The sequence below is a fragment of the Periplaneta americana genome, chromosome 16 (assembly GCF_040183065.1).
Source record: "Periplaneta americana isolate PAMFEO1 chromosome 16, P.americana_PAMFEO1_priV1, whole genome shotgun sequence".
Lineage (NCBI taxonomy): Eukaryota > Metazoa > Arthropoda > Insecta > Blattodea > Blattidae > Periplaneta > Periplaneta americana.
This window is the reverse complement of record NC_091132.1, coordinates 58,188,396-58,213,290: the sequence shown is the minus strand read 5'-3', so window position 1 is coordinate 58,213,290 and position 24,895 is coordinate 58,188,396. Positions and strand designations below refer to the sequence as shown.

The 24,895-nt window shown below is 35.6% G+C and overlaps 1 protein-coding gene across 4 annotated transcripts in view; it reads right to left on the bottom strand.

Annotated features, from left to right (window-relative positions):
- The window catches only part of SamDC (S-adenosylmethionine decarboxylase), a 50,642-nt gene extending 33,405 nt beyond the window's left edge, over window positions 1-17,237 (bottom strand). For 2 of the 4 annotated variants that reach the window (XR_011336644.1, XR_011336643.1), the window contains exons 1-4: window positions 17,041-17,237; window positions 9,503-9,589; window positions 3,111-3,237; window positions 1,765-1,867 (exon numbers count right to left, since the gene is read on the bottom strand). Coding sequence is in view for 2 of the 4 variants with exons in the window: in XM_069849285.1 (XP_069705386.1) it covers window positions 1,765-1,867; window positions 3,111-3,237; window positions 9,503-9,589; window positions 17,041-17,162 (439 nt within the window). In the remaining 2 variants the exon portion in view is untranslated. The remainder of the gene's footprint in view (window positions 1-1,764; window positions 1,868-3,110; window positions 3,238-9,502; window positions 9,590-17,040) is intronic. The other 2 variants (XM_069849285.1, XM_069849286.1) reach the window with 1 other exon arrangement.
- Between the last annotated feature and the right edge of the window lie 7,658 nt (window positions 17,238-24,895).

The following is a 24,895-nucleotide window of genomic DNA, read 5'->3' as shown; positions in this document are numbered from 1 at the left end:
TGCAAGTCTATTATTAAACAGAACTGCCACAGAATATAATACTTATGTAATCAAGATGTAGGCATAATGGCATTATGAAATGAAATGTTGATCCTTGTTTTGATCTAACAAGTCTAAAAAAAATTTCACCTCCCATATCATGTTCATCATCATAACTCAATTGTATGGAAAGTTGGTTCATCCATTACACATTACTAAATGTTGGCAATATTTGGAATTAAATGCATATAAAGAACTTTAATCGAGTTTGTATGATAATTGAGGAAATTGTAAAATATTAATAGGGTCTCTGCAAAATTTCTTCGCAACATATGATGTACAATTCCACGCAAGTGTACACAGTTATGAACCTTGTTTTCCATTTCATGATTATTTCCATATGTTACATTGCAACATTAGCTAATTAAATGCATTTACTTAATAGATTGAACTGGAAAGAATATGTTGTCAGAATGCCCTATACTCGCTTGCCAAAACGAATCTTATCATACTTTCCAAGAAATTGCAGAACCTAAGAAAATTATGGATAGAGACCATAACAGACCACTAGATCTAATACATGAAATGTTGTTGCTGTTGATGACGACAACTTTTGCTATAATTTTATTATTCAATGCAATTTTAACTCTTATTGGTTTGGATCCTAAAAATCCTATAGTTTTCATTTTACTGGTTCTACAGAAATGTTCATATTAAAATCACTAGCTACTTTATTAATCACTTTCATTCTCGCTAATGATTTTCTGATCATGAGCAAACAAAAGTAATAAAAATTATCAATTTGTCCTAGCCATATTTTTATTATCTGTGTTTTATGAGTAAGAATGAGCAAAAGAGGATACCTTTAACATACCCTTGATTTATTTACATCATTCACTACTTGGAATTTTAAATTGTACGGTATCTTATTTATGTGCAAGCTTTCTATGACTCCAATAAGATGTGAAGGGATTCATCCATCAATATTTCCCACAAAATTCCGCTCGATTCACTCTATCAAACACTTGGTTAAACGAGCGTTGAGTGACTTCTTTTCCTATTGCAGATATATGCATCTTCAGCCGTCTTGCATTTCGTACAAACATAACTTACGAGACATTACGAATGTTTCACGCTAGTTTGCAATGTTCCAGTGGGATAGAAATTCGGCCATTTTCATACCTCAGGGAAATGTGTAGGGGTAAGAAACTGGAGTGTTATGACAGGTTAGGTTAGTGTAGACTTTTATTATGTTTTACGTACTTATCTGTAACAGGTTATGTTATGGTAGTTTAGGGTTTTGTTATGCCTTGTATAGGCATATCTGTGACAGGTTAGGTTAGGTTAGTTTAGGCCTTGCATATACGAAACTGTGACAGGTTAGGTTAGGGTAGTTTAGGCTTTTGTTTGCCTTGTATAGGCGAATCCGTGATAAGTTAGGTTAGGTTAGTTTAAGATTTTAGTGTTAGGTTAGGTTAGTTTAGGCTTTTATTATCATTAAGATGAAGGTGAAAGCGATTGAGTGTGGCGCTCTTGAACAGGTAGTGATTTTTTGTTTTCTATGTTGGCAGTTCAAGTCAGTCAGTGTCTATTCCAAATTCGGTGGAAGTCACTCAACGCTTGTTTCACCAAACCTTTTTTCATAATCTATCACAAAATAAAAAATGAATGGTGCGTAAACAAAGAGGTATAACATAAGCAGAATGTATCACTTTCTATTTCACATCTGAAATTTTTCAGATAATCTATGAACAGCAAAAGAGAAATAAATCAAATCGTACTTACCTTTGAAGAAAGTGTCCAACAAAGCAACTTCTTCTTCAAAAGCCTGATGTGGCCTCATCTGAAGATCAGGTCTTTTGAAATTCTTCCGTGAATAGAACACATCCTAATAAATAAAATATGTAAACATTCTATAGAAAACGAAATTATAACCACGTCCCATTTAATTCATATGTAAACTAACAAAGAGAATATGTTATAGAAATCAATCCCTTATACAAGTTTTAAATCATTTTCCCAACCTAAAAAGCATTTTATCTATAACTGCAATTAAGCAGTGACTTCAAAAGTCACTATTATTAACATACATGTACATTCTTCTTTTGTTTTTAAGTTTACTTATACACATTTCAACATCTATGGTCATATCGCATATGTGGGATCTTTGAGTATATCAGTAGGTAACTGACTATTGTTTAGTTTCTGTTTCTATTATGTGTTACAGATGGCTTGTATTCACGTAACTGATTCAGATTTTGTTTTTAATGCTTATGATATTGACTATTAAGGTGATGAATCATGGTATGTAAATTTTCAATCCGGCAATTGTCTTTCTGACTGAAGAAAACCATGGGAAACTCCAATCAGATTGGTGGGTCACAGGGTTTGAACCCGGGACCTCTCAAACGCAAGTCTCAAACCTTACCATCTGACCCATCTCGCTCAGTAAGTTCATATGACTCAAAAAATCTGGAAATAAAATTTTCATCATTCATGTCAAAAAATTATTTAAATGACTATGTAAAATATGAATTGCTGAGTCAAAAATCGCAAACTGTCTGCAAATATCCATACACACTAACATGCAAATATTGAGTGCAAGAAGCACAGTGTACTTTTGGACGTGAAAATGCTGATAGAAAGCATACTGAATCATCTCTGCAGTACCTGGAATGAAAAAAATTTGTCAAAAACATCAGAAATTTCTCTACCAAAATAATTAATTTTCCATTACTTTGCATGAGAGTCGAATATGTCTTCACTCGAAATTAGGAGCAAAGTTTTAATATTAAAATGATCTCGCAATTCCCTTTTTCGAAGTACAGTATTTTATATATAAACAGTGATGTGCAACGCATATAAATTTAGAAACACATAACAATACTATCTCAGAGACTCCCCAGATTATGTTAGGATAGAAGTTTCCCTCATTCAAAATAAATTAAGGAAATGCAAACAGTCTCTAAAGTATAATAAAACTATATAAAAGTTTTATTATATTTCATATATTGAATTGCAATCAATATGCAAATACAGTAATCCCAAATAACGAAAACTTCCAAAATTAACATCTAAAACTATGCACGTAAGAGCAAGATTTAAAGTAACTCTTATTTATTTAAAATTACCTCAACTTCATCAAATCCAGCATATTGCTCCACCAACATCATGAGAGGTTTCAGACACTGAAGTGGAGTTGTGGTACCACATGTTTTTAAGATGAAACGACGACGAGCCACAAACATACTGCTTTCACTGAAACAAGTTATCTAAGATAGAAATAAGAAGTACTCATAAAACAAATGTTTCCTGAACATATTTTAAGACTATTCCTAGTCACATGACCACCCATTATTTTATTATATTGCACTGCTTTCTGAAGGAAACAATCTACTGCTTAAAATTGCTTCTGACTCCATCACTCGAATTTCCACAACTCTCAGTCCCTAACAGAGACAATGACAAATTTACAATGCACAGAATGAGTGACGTGACGATACAATATCAGAATATCAGTACTGATACAGTATGTACGAATGCCACTTACGTCACCTGTCTAACTTGGACAATCATAGCATATAAAGGGCGCACAAAGGCTAAAGCAAGCCTGAGTACAAGGATTCACACCAAGCCAAACATATTTTAATGATATTTGTTCTCAAAGTGATCCTGTATTTAGAAATTATGCTGTAAGATGACATATAATTAACTCATTGTCAGCAAACTCACCAAGTGGTGTCCACGTGATAAAATTACTGATTATTATTATTATTATTATTATTATTATTATTATTATTACTGGCTGTATATTTACCTTTCACAACACATAGCAAGTGTTAAGTTTCTTTAGCAATTTAGCTTGGCTTTGCATTCCTGAAGATCGTGTCTATGTGGTGACATTTTAACCTAATTATTTTAAGATGTTGTAGCATGCAGAAGCATAAATGAAAGGTTTGTTTGAAGGAGAACCTATCTCACGTTTTTAAACTTCTGAGATAAAAGATTATTCTGGAAGAAATCAATATGAAGCAAAGTGCCTAGTGCAGTAACATACATTTCTGTAGTCTATTAAAATTAAGTCCGTTAAAAATATTTTTACTGTTACTTTTCAATACATGGTCTCCAAATGAATAAAAAAAAAAAAAAAAAATCTTCTATAGGTAATTATTTTGAGACTACGAATCCTCTTAGTTCTGTTTGCTACAATAATTGTGTTTACCCTTTATTTTAGAGGGGCACAAGAGATATAGTTAATTTCCAGTCCAACAAATACAAGAAGAACGTCCACAGTTGCAACAACATTGCAGATTATGATGTTTTTTGGTCAGTCATTAAAATCTACACAATTAGCAAATGCAACTGTGATAGCTAAGGCACTAACCTATTAACCAATAATCATTGTATCGATTTATGGATTACACACTGATCTAAATGAGATTTACTGTGACTCTGGTCTCGCCAACAAAGTGTCATATGCTAGGACAAGAACTATAGCTATAACATTCAAAATTCTCAGCTCATGTTGTTAGTGTGACAATACAGTACTTAAAAGGGATGTTATGTTCTGGGGTTTGCATAAGTTTTCAAAAAATGGATCTCAGAAAATATTACCAATTTAATACAACTTTCTTTTTCATTAAAAATTAGGAAGCATCCCAACTGAAGTTGTAGAGCTTGAAATAATATCCAATGAAACTTCAGAAACAATTTCTTCCTGCACAAAGTGGCACAATAAGCTTCATTTTGTTGACAAATGTGTAGCATTCGCTAGCCATAATACAGGTATTAATTTGGGGGAGCCTTCAAAGGACCAAGAGTAACAATGTTTTCATTGAATTAAAGAAATCTGTAAATAATAATGTACTAAGGAAAAAGCTCTCCAGTACATATCCTTTACAATGTCATTCAACATGGTGCTGACAGTTTGGGAATTGATTTGGAATGCACAGTTATGAAATTTCATAATTACTTTCTATGTATATTGTAATAACAATAGAATTAAAGAGTATTGTGAATTTAATGAACACGAACTACAAACAGTTACTGTACTGTACTACAACTAGGTGGCAACCTGTTTCCAGTAATTCCTAGAACTGAGATGTATGAAGTCCTGCAGTCATTTACCTTTTTGTAATCCTCCTAAAATTTTGAATTTTTTTTAGCCAGGTTACGCAATGCATATTTGCAGCATCTGCATTTTTTCATGTCCTTATCAAGAGATTCAAAAAGAATGAATATAATAAAAAATGAATAGTGCAAACAATGTTTCTTTATTTCTATTAAAACTAGTGAGATGTTGTCATGTTCCCAAGAAGAGAAGTGTTACAATGAAATAGACTGTTTTGAAGAGGAAGCAACTTCTTTGTATAGGGAATGCTATGATTCTTTAAAGAAAGAGAGCATCTAATTTACAGAATTTCACAGTTTCAAATGACTGGATTGAAAGGAAAGCTACTGGTACTAATGAAAAATATGGCAACAGACGTAAAGTTTTTAAATGAAGAGAGTACATGATTGATAATGCAAAATATTGTGACAAATTACGTAAATGAACAGGCTTCTTGAACACAACAGCAGACTTGAAAATAGATCATTAGGCATAAATATTGAGAATAACAACCATGACGAATGTCATTCAAAACTATTTGAAATGACAGACAAAATATATATAAAATTTATTTTGGACTGCCAGCGCAATGGACAAATGGGAGGAATCATTGGAATGTAGATAGTCACATTTATTGCTAGTAAAAAACAATTTTAAGCTTTTATTTTTATCAGAGTTCCATAAGTATACTGTAAGCCAACAAGGCCATTTTGAAGAAAAGAAATTCAGCAGAAAAACACATGAATACATTATGCAATAATTACATGTAACAAACTTTTATATTAAATTAAAATAAAATCAATATAGGCTAAGCAAGTGGTTTTCCGTATTTATTGCATAATGTTCTTTAAAAATATCCTACATTTTGGGATGCCTTGTCCTATTTCGTCATCCTAGCTGGGGATTTTTATGTGAAGAGTATTCTTTTACTTGAATTTCTTAGGCATTTGTATTCACTGGCTATGGCTATAATCTATCTTCTTGAATAATGACTCTTCAACACAAAGACCCTGTAAGATTCAAGTGAAATTTGTGGTGAAGACTGTGTCCCAGGACAATTTCCTAATGTCTTACCACATTTTCTGCCATCATTTCACTATTTCCCCACAATTCAAAACAGTTCTTATTAAAGCAGTAACAGGAAATAAATGCAGTATATTATTTCTCCAAGGAGACTAACTACAAGAACCAACCACGAGAATTTGTGAAGTTGGCACTCATACCAGAGTATTCAGTTACAATAACATGAAAGCAAGCAATGTCTACTCTAATATCATCAGTAATTTCAGCTTTTATTTTCATTAAAAGATTACAATTCTGAGCAATATGTGTTCTAGCTAAAATATCCATTAAACCAGAATCTTCTCTAACCACATGGCATGAAATCTGAATGCATTACAGGTCATTTGTTATCTCGTGAAACCAAATACTTACATGCACCACAGCATATAGTAAAAACGTTATGGTGGAGTTATGTAAGCTTGCTAGTTACAAGTATAAATGCAGTGAGGGAAGGAAACTTCTCAATGTACTTTCTTCATCCCCTGTTGCACACGAGATAACGAATGGCCTATACCATGCTATAAATTAGTGAATTATATAAATTAAGAGGTGCACGAGCTTATTTCTTCATACAGTAGAAACCTGATTATCCATCATCCTATTGACCGATCAACTGATTAACCAATTGTCTCTTTCTCTCTCTCTCTCTCTCTCTTTTTTTTTTTTTTTTGCTGCAAAACATATGTACTACCGTATCTTGTATTAGTACTTATTTTTTCAAGAGAGAATTATTACAAGCCTTACGTTTGGACAGTAATGCTGCTTCTGCTAGCAATAGGAACAGTTACTTGTGGGTGTTTTTCCCAACTTTTAAAATAGTCACTACCTAGAAATGATGCCAAAAACTTCCACAAAATTTATAGCAAACCCATACACCATTCAGATCTTGTCCTATTGTTCGAATGACCACACTGTATGCAAAATGTCTTCCACAGGTGTGAAAAGAAAAACGCATTTTGTTAAGTATAAAAAAATTTCAAATAATTGAACGGATTAGGAAAAGAGAAACTGTGGCTCATTACACATCAGAATATGAGAGTGATGTTACAACTGTGCACGATTTAATGAACAAGGATAAAGTGCATGAAGTATGTAAATCTACGAATCATTCCACAGACAGCCATCACAAAGAGTTTCCTTGATCCTTAAAACCCATAGTTGACAACCAGACTTAAATTAGTGAACGTCTGCATATTAAACTCGCAACCACAAAAGAAATTACGAAACTAAGTATTAATTTATGAAAATATTTTATAGTATGGATTATCAGAGTTTTTTTTTTCATTAGGCCTAACAGTTCAACCCATCCCCTTCATTATCATGGATAATAGAGGTTTTAGTGTATACAGAAATGACGTTTATATACACCCACATGAATCTCCTCTGCGACAAAAACGATAGGAATATGAATAAATTAAAATGACAAATTCTTAAAGCCTTTAAGGGTAATTTCAGTAACATAATTTATATAATTTGAAATAATATGCATTTCGGTAATCACGAATTAACTTAAACCTATGGATAATGCATAGATCTAATGTTGAATAATTTGATAATGCTATATAAGTTAGCACAGTACTTGTAAAAGCAAATGTGATGCAAATTTATATTATGCAGTCATTTAACAGTTTAATGAACAAAAAGTATAAAGGAGAAAATGTTAATATAAATGTATTTACCCCTTCAATCAGAGTTCACACTTCAGAGATATATGTGTCTATTTCAATTAAATGAAACACTTTCCTACATGTACAAAATAAATTAACTGATCACCTGACTTTGCAGATCACGCATTTAATCTCGAATCTAACACATTCAACTTATAAGCACAATGTGAACAACCTAAATATTCAGTTTTTTAACCCAAAAGAATGTTAACATATATAACTGTGAAAGAAGTAATTTCAATAATTTTATTATTTTAATTTACATCATTTCCCACACACATTATTTTAAAATGTTTCTACAATAAGACATTCCGCAGGAGCTTGTTGTCTGAAATAGATTTAGTACACACAGATTATCAGTCTGAAGGTTAAGTTCGTGCATTAAAAAATATCGACCTTTGCACTATCATTCATTTACAGCCAACATATCACATGCATAACAATTTCAATATTCAAAGAAAATAAATCTGTAAAACAATTAACTAACTGAATTTTTAAGAGGAAACAGACACGTTTATCTTCCTTTCTGCACTGATAATTTATTTCATTCATTACTGTTATCACTGTTACACAAGAGCCAACTCACATAGTAAATTGGCAATTACTATATGTTACAAAACTCTACTTTTTTTTTTTTTTTTTTCGCCAAAGCAGAAGAGAGAACTAGTGGAAATAACAAGGTTAAATTTATGTTAATAAAAGATTCAAAGATTTCTCTATTTGCCACATATCCAAATGAGAACAATAAAGATTCGACGAAAACAAGTAATATGCTACCTGTATATCAAATATTAGATTTACACAGCCACTGATCAATGAAACAGCTTCTGATATACAGAGCGGGCCATAAGTCACCATACCTATAGACATTTCTTACTTACTTACCGTACCTAATCTATTGGGTTTATGTGAGCTTCATTACTGTCTATGGAGAGTTGGATATGTCTCCAGGTCCTTTGTGACATTTTACATAACTGCTGTGGTGTTATGTCTGCAAAGGCAGCAGTTACAGCACCTTTCAGTTCGTCATTTGATTTCATCTAGCAGTCATCTTTTTTATGTACCTCCACAGATGTTGTCCAGTGCAGGTTAGACTTCGTGGAGGCCATGGTAATGATGCTGGTAATCTGTTCAATGGATCCAGCAAATGCAGCACGTGTCAAGTCTGACAACTGGTCGACCACTTCGGGGACTGTGTTTGATGCTGCCAGTAATGAAAGCTCCTTTTCCCAAGCTAACAATGTTGCTTTTCTTGGGGGTGGCCTTCCAAATCTCCTTTCAAACTGTGTCATAATTTATTGCATTGTCTGCCCCATGTGCCACCTTTCGTGAGCCCAAACATGAGCACCAACTACTCTTCAAGAAAATAATTACTCGTATCTGCCACCTTGCTCACAATTCCACTATCGTTATTCAACGGTTATTGTCACTGCTACCAAATGTTTTGGTCATTGTTATCAACTGTCTTTCAGTGTTGCCACACCCTTTTGTCATCAGGTTTAGTAATTCTACAGTATATTACATTGTACATTTCTAAGGATACGGTGACTTATGGCCCATCCTGTACATACTATCATACTAATCTTACAACATCCCATTTTGAACATTCTTTCATTTTATAATTTATTTCATTAGCTTCTTTGCACAATAGGCCTATATTGGAAGTTTAAATATATTAACTCACCTAAGCACATATGCATCCACTTGGTCATTGCGGACAAAGCTGATTACTTCACAGCGAACAATTTTCAGTAGGCTCTCCAGTTTTTGTCTGTAAGAAATACAAAATATTACTTAGAACCAGGCTGTGCTCGGAATTGAAACTTCGTCTAAATGTTGGGTGTCTGCCCAACAAAAATTTATCTAATGATTTGCAAGAGGTGAATTACCGATGATTTTGGATTTTGTATGGATCTTAACATGTCCAATGTTCAGTAGACTATTCTCAAATAAACATCATGATTGATAATGATTACAGCCAGGTTCATACGCAAAAATGAGAACTAAAATATGCATAAAAATGTACTAAAGCTTACAATATGAAATGTAATCGCAATTACCGTAGCATAATAATAATTTAACATAACATTTGTAAATTGCATTGGGATGCTAAATTTTGTATGAACCAGTTGTAATTTTCATTAGTAATTCTACTTTACGTAATTTTTTGTTAAGAAATTGTAATTGTACATTATTTATTTATTTATTCTAATGGCTCATAACCTGTTAACAAATGAAAATTAACTGAACAACAAACAACACAACTAGAGAAAACCCAACTTCTGTCTTGCTTCCCAGTAATGATTGGTTTCTGATAAGCAGGCCTAGACATTTCTTGAGATGTTGTTGGCCCACATCTTCATTGATGTGACACAATGTGCAGGTTGGAGCTTGTATAATCCCAACCAGTAGAGGTGCTTTGCCAGTATGTTGTGTCCTGTGCTAAGATGGAAAATAGCCACTGTCTCTCTCCTTGGCTTGCCTCTCCAGTGTTTTTGGGATGTTCTGATATGTAACTCCTGCACTGATTCTCCCTTGAAGAGCAGTTTAACATAGTATTTGCAGAAATGTATGGCATAGGCTTAAGGATATTTACAGGTAGTTAGGCTCCCTTTCTGGCTAATAAGTCTGCTAGTTCATTACCGTGTATGTTACAGTGTCCTAGAATCCACTGGAGTGCAACTGTTTTGCCATTTTGTTTAAAACTTTAAAAAGTCTTTTAGCAATCCAGGATGTCTACTGAAACAGGGAGAGAAGTTATGACGATAGACTGGATGGTTGCTTTCGAATCTGATAGAATAACAGCATTTGTAAATTTATCTGGATGTAGGATAAGCTTGGGTTAATGCCACTCATATTGCTGCTACTTCTTCGTCAAAAGCTGATAAGTTGTAACCAACTGGTAAGTAGAAGGTATTACTCCTGCTCCTGCACTGTAATTGTATATAATGAGATGTCAGATTTGTAATGAATTGAGTTTCAATTAAAGTCATATGTTACAATTATTATTATTATTATTATTATTGTAACACAATAAATATTTTAATGAATTTATCGTATTTCCTGATGTTGCTGTACTTAATGCAAGCCATTTTGAGGCTTCCCCAAGGGAAATTGTAATTGTCTGTTGCTGAGAAATGTTTTATACTGTAAAAAAGTTCTATATTACCAGTCCTACACATAACAGAACCAAAGATAAGTGGCGTTATTACATTTACATAATCAAATATTACATTTTATTGATAGCGATTTTCCTTTCTGTTAGTCATTACAAAATATCATTTTCTCAAATCGAAGCTATAAATAGGGCATATATTAATTTTCTTGTACAATCAATAATATTACACATATAAAAATTATTTCTGTTAACGAAATATGCATTTGTATGCACTATAATACACTATCTACGAAAAAGTAATTGGGCACTGTTTTTGCCCTTTAGAACCTCGTGGTACCACTTCTTGTTGCTATAACAGCAGGCACCCTGTCAGGCATGCTCTCCACTTGTTTGTGCAGGATATCCACTGGAATGCATCGCCATTCCTCTTGCAACATGGCACTCAGTTGGAAATGGAAGTTGGCCGCATCTCCCGAGACCTCAATCGCCGGTCCAATTCTTCCCAAAAGTGCTCAATGGGATTGAGATCAGGACTCTGTGCAGACCAGTCCAACCAGTGAACATTTTTGTCTGCATACCACTGCATAGTAGCGGCTGAAACATGGGGCCAACTTCCATTGTCCAACTGAGTGCCATGTTGCAAGATGGATGGCGACGCATTCCAGTGGATATCCTACACAAACTAGTGGAGAGCATGCCTAACAGAGTGGCTGCTGTTATAGCAACAAGAGGTGGTACCATGAGGTTCTAAAGGGACAAAAACAGTGCCCAATTACTTTTTGGTAGAGTGTATATACAGGGTGTAACAGGACTTCATCGACAAATTGATAGGGATGCTAGGCCATGCAGAGTGGATCATTTTTTTGTCAGGAACATATACTCCCAAACACGTCGTTTATGAGTTATGCGCATTTATTAAGGTGTGCATGCCACGCACCATAACCAACCCATACGTTGTTCATCTGCGTCATAACCCCTAACTCTGTTGTAGCAGTATATAGGCCTACCTGTAGGTTTGGTTTGTTGTGAGGATTCAATCTACATGGAGTACAAGTTGTCTGAACTCAGAGATATGATTACGTGTTATGGTGAGGCGAGAGGAAATGGAAGAGAGGCTTGTCACATTTACGAGCAGCGGTATCCTGGCAGGAGAATTCCACACCATACTACCTTTGCTGCAATCCACCAATGCACACTTTGGAGAAATGGGGAATCTTAGTCCTCTGTCCATTGGTGGCAGAAGTGATGTGAGGACGCTATGGTCGAGCGATTTACTGAAGAGCCACACCAATCCATTTGGAGGGTACTAAGGGAGTAGAACCTATATGTGTACCACCTTCAGAAGGTGCAAGCAATAGGGCCACGAGATTTTGTACCTCATATGCAATTTGTACAGTGGTTTCTGCATCAGTGTTTTAATGATGCTGCCTTCCTCACACAAGTGTTATTCTCAGATGAGGCCTATTTTATGCGTGATGGATACTTCAATAGTAGAAATATCACATCTGGGATTACAATAACCCACATGCAATTGCTGTTCGCAATCACCAGCATAGGTTTTCCGTCAACATCTCTGCTGGAATTGTCGGTACTCATCTGCTGGTTAACTGGGGCAACTTATCTACAGTTCCTGCAGACCACATTTCCGGACCTCCTGGACAGTGTATCACTTGCTGTGCGCCACAATCTCTGGTTCCAGCATGATGAAGCCCCAGCCCCAGTGTCGATGCAAGAGCACAACTAACCATCAACTATGGGGAACATTGGTTTGGACAAGCAAGACCTGTTGCGTGGCCAGCACATTCACCTGATTTAACACTCTTTGATTTTTTTCTTTCAGGATGTGTCAAGAATATGGCCTATGTAACTCCAGTTTTTTTCCAATTATCTGTTAATGAGGTACATCTTGCTGTGTGTGTGTGTGTGTGTGTGTGTGTGTGTGTGTGTGTGTGTGTGTGTGTGTATATATATATGTGTGTGTGTGTATATGTATGTATCTGTGTGTGTGAATGTATGTATGTATGCATGCATGTGTATATTTATAAATATATGTCTACATGTTATTATATTATGTCTACAAATGTACATATATTAGCGAAATGTCCTAATATGATCTACAAGTTCAACATGTCTATTCATGTTAAATTCTCTAGGTATTTCGATTATAATTTCAAGCCTTCAATCAAATTAATGTTTATCCACCGTATGTATCTATATGTTATGTCTCTACATAAGTAAGTATGTATGTAAGTATGCATGTATGTATGTACAGTATGTATGTATGTGTGTATATTAGCGAAGTGTTATAATATTATAAGTGCAACATGTCTATTCAGGTTAAATTCTCTATGTTTTTCGATTGTAATTTTAAGGCCTTACTCTAATTAATTTATATATCTTTTACACTTACAAGTGTATATTTATTGTATGGTAGTCTGTAAGTTTCAATTTGTTATGATTAGTTTAAAATATAACCCTAATATACTATATGTAAAATAGGGTTTATAAATATGGAATAAATACTACTACTACTAACTCCAGTTGCCACAGAGCTCAGCTGATTGACCGAATAAATGCTGTGTTTGACAAGGTCAAACTGAATCCTGCCACGCTCCACAGAGTTGGGCAATCATTGCTGCGACAGTATGAAGCATGTAATGAGAGACAGGGTCGACTGTTTGAACATCTATTGTGAGAACATGCCTTTCAATAAAATTGTATTTCTGTACAATTGTTTGTATTCAATTCCGAACCTTGCAGACAAGCACATTCACCTGCACATAACTCATAGGCTAAATTAAGTGTTTGGGAGTAGCTATGCGTTCCTTAACAAACAATGATCCTTTCTGCATGGCCTATCATCTCTATCAGTTTGTTGGTGAGGTCCTGGTACACCTTGTGTAAGTTATAGCGTTATGTTTAAATACAAGCACATTACATATGAATTCTGGCTAGTTATAACCAGTGGTAGCACTAGTATTTTGGTGGTGGGGAGGGGGGCATTCAAGTGAGTAAAGTTTTTATGAATATGAACCCATACCGACTATTATTACTAACCATAACACATACTTATTATGAATGCCAACAATCACTGTATGTTGGTATAATACAAGAATTTTATTACGGAATTAGCATGTCATGAAGGAAAATAACTGAAGTAAGGAGAATGAAGTACAAGATTAAAAAAAAACAGTACACGAGATTTTACTGACAGGCTGTCTGTTTAAAGAGTGATTCATCAGAGAAGCTGTTAAGTAACTGCTAAGAAAAGTTGTTAACTATAATAGTAATTACAATAATGAGTATTCTTAAACAAGTTTCAGTACATCAGTAACACTAGGTGGATACTAATCCATCAAACCTACTCCCTTGGTTTGGCTCTGTCCAGTGCCATAACATTATTAATCCAATTCTAATATGAAGATTAATTATGCAAATCCCATCATTAGAATGACAAATGTTTAGTTTGGTTTATCGTTGCATTCTGAGCAAGCAGCTACGTTTTTTTGTGAGAAAATTAAAAAAATAAAAAAATTCTAGATTGATACTATTTTTGGATTGATAATTTAGAGGCAATCATGAAAAGGAGAAAAACGTCATTCTGTCAACATTGCAACCATAAAATGTTGCTTCTTATGCTCATAAGGGGGCAAGCCATCACAGGAGCATACTACCAAAATCTCCTCATGGCTGTCAAGATGAAGTGTCGCGGGAAGCTGTCCAGGGGGTCTTTTTGCTCCATGACAATGCCCCAGCTCATTCTGTACAGGACACAGTCACACAGGCTCCTTCTTTGAGCTATCAAATTTTGCCTCCTCCCTGTATCCTCCTGACATGGCACGCAGTGACTTCTTCCTCTTTCCTAGGATGAAGAAACCATTGCGTGGCATACAAGGTGATTTTCAAGGTGGAACATTTCTTGAACAGCCAAAATGCAGACTTCTACAACCAAGGTCTCCACCAAGTCATCCATCGTTGGGAAAAATGTATCACATTGAAGACTGAATATGCCTGAGTTTATGAGGGCACTAGGAACAATAGACTGTGCAGGTACTATTTCGCATTGTCTGTAATGAGGCTATAGTAGCGATCCTAGTGGTTAGCAACTATCTATGGATGCATATTTACTACATATTGAGCTTTGTGGCTATATACTAGACTGTGGTGTAACTTAGGGCGACAGTACCTAATTAAAATAGGATTAAACTAATTAATAATAGAACACAATATCGTAATACAAAAAAGTTAGTATAATCGTCCCACATTATGTTTTGCTGTTTGAGAATTATTTAGTATTTTAAAACAAAAACAGAATTCTCCATTTACCCAAGGGACTGTTCACAAGGTACGAGCATTTCTAGACACGGGCATTTTTTCCCAATCGATTTTATGAGAAAAGCAGTGTACACACGGTTCGATTTCTTTCCATGCGTACCTAATTTAAATTTCATTACGCACGAGAAAAATTCGAACCGTCTGTACACTGCTGTCCGCGCGAAATCGTTTGGAATAAATACCCGTTTCCAGAAATTCCCGTACAGTGTGAACGGGCCCTTAGACACTCATATCCGGGAATATTATGGAGCAGTTTTCACAAATGTTACAGCATCATCAGTTCGAGTCGTAAGCCCAGAGAAATTAAAGTAAATGTAACTTGTTTTATTTGTGTATGTTAAAAAGTCAGATTTCAGGAAGTAGGATGAAGGAAAAAGAGACGAAGAGAAGAATATATGTGGCTAAGGACTTGGAGAAGGGAGGGAAGGCAAAAGAAACAAAAAATTTCCGGGTTGAGAACACAAATGAAAGTCGGAGAAGTACGGTATAAAGGTTAGCGCATAAAATGTATTGCAAATCTATAACTTTTAAAATACAGACAAAAATATCGAATCTAGGAGAGAGATGCGATAAAAAAAATTGACAGACGAAGTAATCACATTTGCAGATTGGATAACTATTACTGCATGATCAAAATAATGATGACCTAGTTTACTCCAATTTCATTAATATACTTTCTCGCTGGAATTACAGCGCTATGGAAAGCTTATGAAGTATTAGTTTTCTAGATACCAACACTACCGGTTATAAGTGGTCCAGAACAGTGTAAATAGTAGAGTGCCGTATACTCTTGATAAGTGGATGAGATACTATATTTGTTACAGCCCATTTTCTAGCAACTCTTATGTAATTCTACGACATATTTCCTGCACTACCCATAGTCAGATAACCGAGTCTCTGAAATTACTTATATATTGCTTCTATATTAAAAAAGGTAAAGGTATCCCCGTAACATGCCATGAAGGCACTTGGGGGGCATGGAGGTAGAGCCCCATGTTTTCCATGACCTCGGCACTAGAATGAGGTGGTGTGGTCGGCACCACGCTCTGACCGCCTTTTACCCCCGGGAAAGACCCGGTACTCAATTTGATAGGAGGCTGAGTGAACCTCGGGGCCGTTCTGAAAGTTTGGCAACGAGAAAAGCTTCTATATTAAATGTCGCTAATAAAGTTCCTTAACCTTAACACTAGAATTTTGGGGATTAAAGTTAATATCTTCGTATTTAGGCCGATAATTATAAAATCAGGTCAATATCAAAAGGTTAACGACACCAATTCCGAAATGGGCTAACGAATAAAATAATTTGCATAACATATGCTCAAGGATTTTTGCGAAACTTCAAATAGTGTTACTTCCTTCCTACAAATTGTGTAATGTAATAAACAGTGTCTTGGGTAAAACACGTAATTGATCATATTTAATTTTAAACCGTAATACGAATGGATACAGAAAATCAATTTCCAAAGTCCTATTACACTGCCAGAGTTTTTTGCCCCCGGCTGAAGCTAAATTAAAACCACATTAGCCGGCAAAAGCTATCAACCATCTGTGTCTTAAATCTGACCCATTTCCGAAACGATGACTTGAAACATTAATAGAATGTTATTTGCTTTATGTCTATAATCTAAAGAGCTTGTTAAATAGTTTTAAATATATTTACAGTGTCATCTTACAGGGCATGTCTTCTCAGATGCCACCATTTTGCTTAGTCCTAGAACCTTGCAACCAGTTCTCTAGCGCCAATTATGACACACATGTTTAAAATGTACCTTGGTATGTTTCGTAGATCGCACTGTTTGATATTTCCATCAGCTCTGGTGAACCAGATTTCCAAAAGTTTCTCCACACCCTCAAAGAATTGAACACCATTACTCCCTTCTGACTCCGCCATCCCCAAACCGCAGCAGGCTACCCTGAAATGTAGACGACTGGGAACGAGACTGCTAGCCGGTGGTGCGCAATGAAGGAAATATAGGGAAGCTTTGCGCTGATCACTCCCACCGTACACCGTAGAAGAATTATCCCCACCCAACATACAACGGTTCCTTGAGCTGTCCACTGAAGTTAAAAAGAAAACTGTCTACAGTTTGTTTAATTGCATTTAGTCATCAAATTCTATATGTATTTTTAAACGTTTTCCAAATATATACCTCATCAATTCGAGTTTAAGCAGTCATATCGCGCATTACGTCGGTTGCTTACGATGCCATCTATCTAACAACATTGACTTTATACCAAATTGTTGATCTGAGGCAAGACCTTATTTCTCTCTTTATGACACACCGGTTTCATCAAACACGTGATTAGTTAAACAAGAGTAACTTTTACTCTCTGCATTTAATCTAAAAGGGTAGTGGTTACCAGTTTCCCCAGTTAATCTCAATTAGTTGTGCAATTTATCATACTTTTCGGAGGCAGGAAAGTGATTATCCAGAGGCACGCTGCAGAGATCAAATGGTACATTGTTGCCGACACCGAGTCATGGAAAGCTACCAAGAAGCGGTACTAAAGCCCCTGGAGCCCATTACTGTCAATGAAAAGAGATATGTTATTGCCTCCCCAAGGAGTAAAAAACCCTCTATTTCCTATAGCAGCAATGATAAACTTTTAAAAATTCCTCCCCAGATGAACGTTAACTCCCCCGATTTGGTGATAAACCGCTGACATTGGCAACATTGAATTGGTGTCTCGTATCTAGGACTATCGCCATCGTTGCCAACCCATTGTGTTTTACGATATTTTTAACACCGACAAAATAAAATAGGATAATGCGATAATTTTCGTTAATCGTGTCATTCCTATTTGCTTTCAGTAGGAAGAAATTCTGTGGCTCCAAGCCAAAATGTGATGTAATTTCTTGCAGTTTTTCAGGAGCGAACATTTAAAATTTTGAACTTCGAACGACCGTATAAAATCATAGGCAGTTTCATAAAAACGGGTTAGAGAGGGAAGTAACAGAGATATATACACGTCATCTTCTGCCGCAATAAAGATACCTACATTAGGATACACACCAAATCATAAAATCTCACATTCGCCAAAAATTGACATCATCTTTTGCCTTGGAAGGACAAAATTATCACGGACGAAACACATTTGAGTTTATTCTATTCTTTTGGTACTCTGGATAAACGTTTTAAATCTAGCCCCCTTTCCCTTAAGATTCTCAGGAGACAGTCTGGATTCTTCCCCAGCCAGTAGTAAGATTGCTTGCATCATAGCTTGCTCATCAGTTAATCACAATAATCTGTTTATAGCTGCCGTTGGTGGTTCTTCTGTGCGAGGAGTTAAAGTTTATTTAAGTTTTGACAGTATGACATTATTATTATTAATATTGTATGTTTGCGATAATTTTGTGGAAAATCCAATAATTTTTAAACCACAGTTTTGTGTTTGAAGGTTGGCGACACTGACTTTCGGGTTTGAATCCAGTGTTGCACAGTGACTCTTGCACCTCGGGCATTTTACTTACAGCCCGATTATTTAGTCCTGACAGCTCAGCGACGCGAAAGAGGGGAAGTAATAGGAGTAGTGGGGAGAGTTCCGAAGTAGATATAAGGGCGAGCGGTCGCTAAAGGAATGCAGTACAGCTCAACTGTACTGGAAACACAACGCTATACCGCATGCGAGACATCCGATCTCTTTGATTGCAGGCAACAGACTAACCTGAACATCCCTTGGCGTAACTTAATGGACTCGCCTGACCCAGGCGCAGATCGCCAGCGACTGTCAGGACTAAATAATCGTACTGTACTTATGGCTTTTAAGGAACACGGAGGTTCATTGCCGCCCTTACATAAGCCCGCCACCAGTCCCTATTCTCCCAACTAACACTCTATATCTTTGCTGTGGTCGTGCCAGAGAATCAGTCCCATTTCGAGGCTTATTTTGGGGTCTCGTAACAAACTGTTTTTTACAGTGATGAGTTATTAGCCCTTCGCCCAACTCCAAGCTGGAGGACCACTCCTCATCGGCTGTCCGCAACTGCTTATTCAAAATATTCGCAAACCTCAGACATCTCATACGATAGTTTTGACTCTCTTACGATAATTTTATTGGCCCTTTCTCATTCACGTACTGCATGCGAACATGTACTTTCTAAAATTAACTTTCGTACAAACGTTCATAACCATTTCATTTCTTTTAGCATATTTCTGCCACTGAGTGACCGTTAAATTTCAAGTCGCTTATCTTGGTTGTGGGCGTCAGAGCATTAAAAAACATTACAATTTTCTATATCTCTCTTCTCCCTCACCACAAACTATGATGTTGCACAGAGGCACAAATATAATAAAATATCTGTACTATTATTATCCTCACAGCATATGTCAGACTTTTTCCCTCAGATGAGATTTATACTATTCTGGGGGGGGGGGGGGGGGGGGGGGAGTGGGGAACAGAAAAAAAATCTGAGTTTCATTCATTTTATTTTAAATACTACTAAATGTTACTATAGGATCCTTAATGAATAATACTAATGACATTAAAAAAAGAAATAAATAGACGAATACAGAGTGCCAATAGATGTTACTTTACTCTCCCAAATACTCACAAGAGAAACGAAGGTAAGACTCTATAAGACATTAATAAAACCTGTACTGATATATGGAGCAGAGACATGGGTATTCTGTGGGTGATATGGCTAGACTTCGGGTGTTTGAAAGGAAGATTCTGAGGAAGATCTATGGGCCGACCAATGAAAACGGAGAGTGGCAAATAAGATACAACAGAGAACTCTACCAACTATATGATTTCTCAGACATTATTACGGATATTAGAGTAGTAACACTAAGATGGGCTGGACATGTTCAGAGGAAGGAGAGAGGGTATATGGTGAGGAGGATAATGGAAAGCAGAGTGGAGAACATAAGAAATGTTGGGAGACCGAGACTGAGATGGATGGACGAGGTTGAGGAGGATGTGAAACGGTTGGGGATCAGGAATTGGTGGCAGGTCGCCAGAGTTAGGGACACCTGGAAATCAGTTTTGAGGGAGGCTATGGTCCGCTTTGGGCTGTTAAGCTGAAGATGACGAATATAGGGGATTTTGAATTTATAGGATTCGTATGTGGTATGCATATTATGATTAAACATATTTTCATTTAAACTGATAACATTATATGCTCCTTTGGGGACTAATAATAATAATAATAATAATAATAATAATAATAATAATAATAATAATAATAATAATATAAAGTTGATATAATGGGTACCTGTAATACTGATCCGGCTGTGTAACATAAGATGTAGTTCCAATTTTTTCCACCATTGGCTGCAACATTCACTTATAAATTTCAATATTCTCTTGAAAGAATTCATGGAGTTGGAGTTCTTTTTATATTATTTGTGTATGTATGTGTGTATGTATATGTATGTATAGGCCTATATATATGTGTGTGTGTGTGTGTGTGTGTGTGTGTGTGTGTGAGGTCTCGCCATCCTCATCTAATACACTGACTACAAGTAACCATACTGTAGATCTATTACTTTGAGAAAAATTCGTTCCGGCACTGGGAATCGAACCCAGGACCTCTCAGCTCTGCACAGTGAGCGCTCTTTTCGACTGAGATGCCTATGTCTTGAATCCTGTGCAAATCAACCTGATGATGTATATCAGAAAAAGAAATACACATATGAACCAATGACTTAGTCTACAATATATTGCTGTTAGAGATCTACTAATTAAAGTAAAGTAAATTATGGTTTATTTAACGACACTCGCAACTGCAGAGGTTATATCAGCATCATCGGTGTGCCGGAATTTTGTCCCGCAGGAGTTCTTTTACATGACGTGCGTTTTTTTTAAGCGCTTCATGCCTTTGCTGCAGCAAAATGAGGGTCGAAAAAAAACGTAAATAGGTCAACTGACTGCAAAATGGTGGACAATTAATATTGGCTTCTATTTCTGCCGTAATAAATTTAACCCTAAAAGAACCGAACATGTTAAATAGTTTCGACTTCCATGATAATGACATGGAATTATTATTACTAGACGATTTTAACAATAATAGACGTTGCAAAAGACCAAAACACGCATTCTGCCATGATAGATCGTGCAGCAAACTCGTAAAGCGAAGTTTCAATTTGCTGCTCGCTTGCTACAGCGCTGCTGCAGCGACAGTGAAGCAAATGTAATAAAAGAACGGTCTTGCTGCAGCGCTTTACGTCTTGCTTTAAAGAAAAAACGCACGGATGCCAGTAAATCTACTGACAGGAGCCTGTCACATTTAAACACACTTAAATGCCATCGACCTCCATCGGGATCGAACCGCAACCTCGAGCATAGAAGGCCAGCGCTATACCGACTACGCTACCAAGGGCGACTCTACTAATTAGGGCCAGAGGTATGATACATGGAATTTCTTAAAATTCTGAAAGTCTTTCCACCTCTCAAATTCACTGCTAAAACAATGCAGAACTGACTGTTCTGAAATATTAAATCAACATTTTGAGGAAGCCATCATGGTGTTCTAGTAGCTAGAGTGCTGGACTTATAATCCTGTGAGCTCAGATTCGATCCCCAGTGTACCTCCGATTTATAACTTATGTTGGGCAAGCCCGTGGTTCAGGCAACACAGGGATTTTCTCAGGGAGCTCTGGTTCCCCTGTGGCATCCCAACAAATCTCCATCATTTCATCTCATCGTGGGTGTAGCATAGACCAGCCTCCTATGGCACACCCTGGGCCACAACTCTGTCGGTAAATTGGTCTACATAACTAGCTTCAAATGAGTGAATAACATAAGTACCCATCATTAGGAGAAAAAAAAAAACACCTTCAGCTGAAGGGAATTTCGGTATAACTAAAATCTATGTTTTCAATATAATTGTAATTTAAAAATTTGTTAATTTATCTTTCTTTCAAACAATTATAAAATTTGAAAAGTATACTTTGTCTTCCAGGCAACCCCTAGGTAAGGGAAGTGTTAATTAATAAATAATAACTGTGGAGTGTATTTCATTTGATATTAATGTACATATACATAACTATGTACCCAAGATTTCCATGACTATTGTGTGGAAAACAACAAGGCACATTAAATAGAGACAAGAATGGCAGTGTGGAAAACCACTTACACTTGTTTCTATTGTAGAGAAGAAAATGGGACAATTTTATCTGTATAGGGTTTCGCTTAAATATTTCATGATAAAACTGGAGATGGAGGGAGAGAAATTCAAACTTTAAACAATACAAAATCAACTCTTCCCCCATCTACTACATTGCTAGCCTGATCAGTCAAGCAATGAATTGAACAATAATTTGTATTAAAAAGAAAAGAAGAGATTTGTTTTAAAGCAAATTGTATAATATTTGTTTCATTTGTGAAGTGCTACAAACTCGCACAATCTGGATGATTTAATTATCTCGGAATTTGGTCACTAAATCCAATTTTTGAAGAAATAAAAAAAGGTTGATCACATATATTCAATATTTGAAGTGCTTCAAGTCCCATAATTTGATGTACGTTTCATTACCATATTATCACATCAATTTTTCCACTGCACATGTATTAATTTTAAAACTTTGTAGATACTTTCTGACTTATTCTCATTATATCATATTTTCATTGCTAAAAAATCATCTCCAACACCTGTATGTGCCTAATTAGTCAATATGGATGCATCACTCATATTTAGGTGTCATTTTTAATATAACAGTTCGATATCATAACACTTTGGTATTAAAAAAAATGCTAAAAATTGTGAATGTATGCTATTTTTTTTCAATTTTCGTCCGATACATTTAAAATAATTACCACCTTCTTTATAATAAAGGTTTATGTAACAACTTTACAGCTACTTTGTCTCATATAAAAAAGGCAACCAATAGAGAACAGAGTAATGCATTCTGTTTTTATACCACTGGGATATAATAAATCTGTTTTTATGTATTCATAGTAGCAAATATTTTAGGAGTGTATAATACTTGAATCAATCTAAACATAACAAATATATTCTGTTGTTTCCGATGCAGTTTATGTTTCAGTTATATACAGAACACAGACTACTTCCTTTAATATTCTACTCCTTGCTATTATTAGGGACCTGAAAATTTCGCATTTGCGAAATCCGCGAATTTTTAAATTGTGGGGTAGACAGTAATTTTCTTCATCTGTATAATTTTCTAGCACAATTCAAAGTACGAAAAAATGCAAATTTCCTATCAAATTGCGAAATCACGATAAAAATGCTATTTAATAACGATTTATCAGTAAAATGTTATTTGTCTAGCGAAAAGTGCATTGCGTATACAGTAGAGCATCGCTTATCCAAAACAACAAAACAACTGTGGACAGGGTGTGTTCAGATAACTGATCATTTACAAAAACAAAAAAATTGTACCGGTGTCATAGGAGCAGTATGAAACAAAGGAACACGGATATTAAACACAAAACTGTACATACAGTATATATTTTGTATCACATGTCTTACAAATAACAGAAAACTGACTAGTCTAGTTTGACAAGTTCAAAACGGCCATTAAAATTAGGCCTACAGTTTAGGAAAAGAAGTCCAAACTTCTTTTTTGCCGCTAAATCTCACAAACAGCACTAGCGAAACTTCTACAGGGCATGCACGCAAATTCAAATTTGCCAACTGGAACGCTTTCAGTTAACTGATGTTTCGGTTGATCAGTATTCGGATAATCAATGCTCTACTGTATATACAAAAATTAAAGGCACTTTTTAAATATTCAAAACATGTCAATTGATTATCTATCAATTACTGCCTGCTTGATTCGATAAATTTTATATATCGATAATGAAGGTCTGATACATATCGTAATATCCATTATCAAGTTCTATAATCAATATAGGCTTGGCTAAAATGCGTTGCATTGGTTTACTTGACATTTACTTTTGAGATCGCAGTAGAGTGGGATAGTTATTCTAGAGATGAGCATGGGCAGACTGTGCTCCTCCAGCAGACTACCTGTACAGCAGTAAGCCCACGAAGCCTACCCGCGGTCCTTGTTAACTCTTGCTTGTGTTTGTGCTCAATGCAATAAACTCCAGCCCAACAGAGACCAAGACTGCTAGCCCAAGGAGCCCAAGCAGGCCTGCCTATGGACTGCAGCAATTCCTTCACAGTTCCTAATCAACGTAGTGAACTCCTAAGCCCACCTCAAAGATGACATAACCTTCCTCTTCCATCGATTGATCTATTACTATTCGCTTATATAATATTAACCATTCTTCTGCAAATAATGCATTACAACACAATATTCCTTTACTTTATGCATAATATAACATATTTCTGTAAATAATCTTATCCATTACTCTTATTATTTTGAAAATAACAGTATTACCACACTAAACTTCTTCATATTCGAATGAAAAGTAAAATATAGGAGAAAAAAAAAAACTCTGATTTTATACAACATTACATCAATCATTCAATACAGAGTTAACGAATAAATGAAATGACAATTTTCTGACACTACTATCATTCATTCTCATTATTAATTTAATAATAATATATATTCATGGTTCCCAGATGTGTCGTCCACATGAGTTCCGTCAATTACCTTTTTGTCTACAGTAATCTTTTCTCCATTGTAAGTATATCTTTCTCCACTCCCTTTCATTCCATCTATATTGTTCATCCAAAGGATTTTTCGT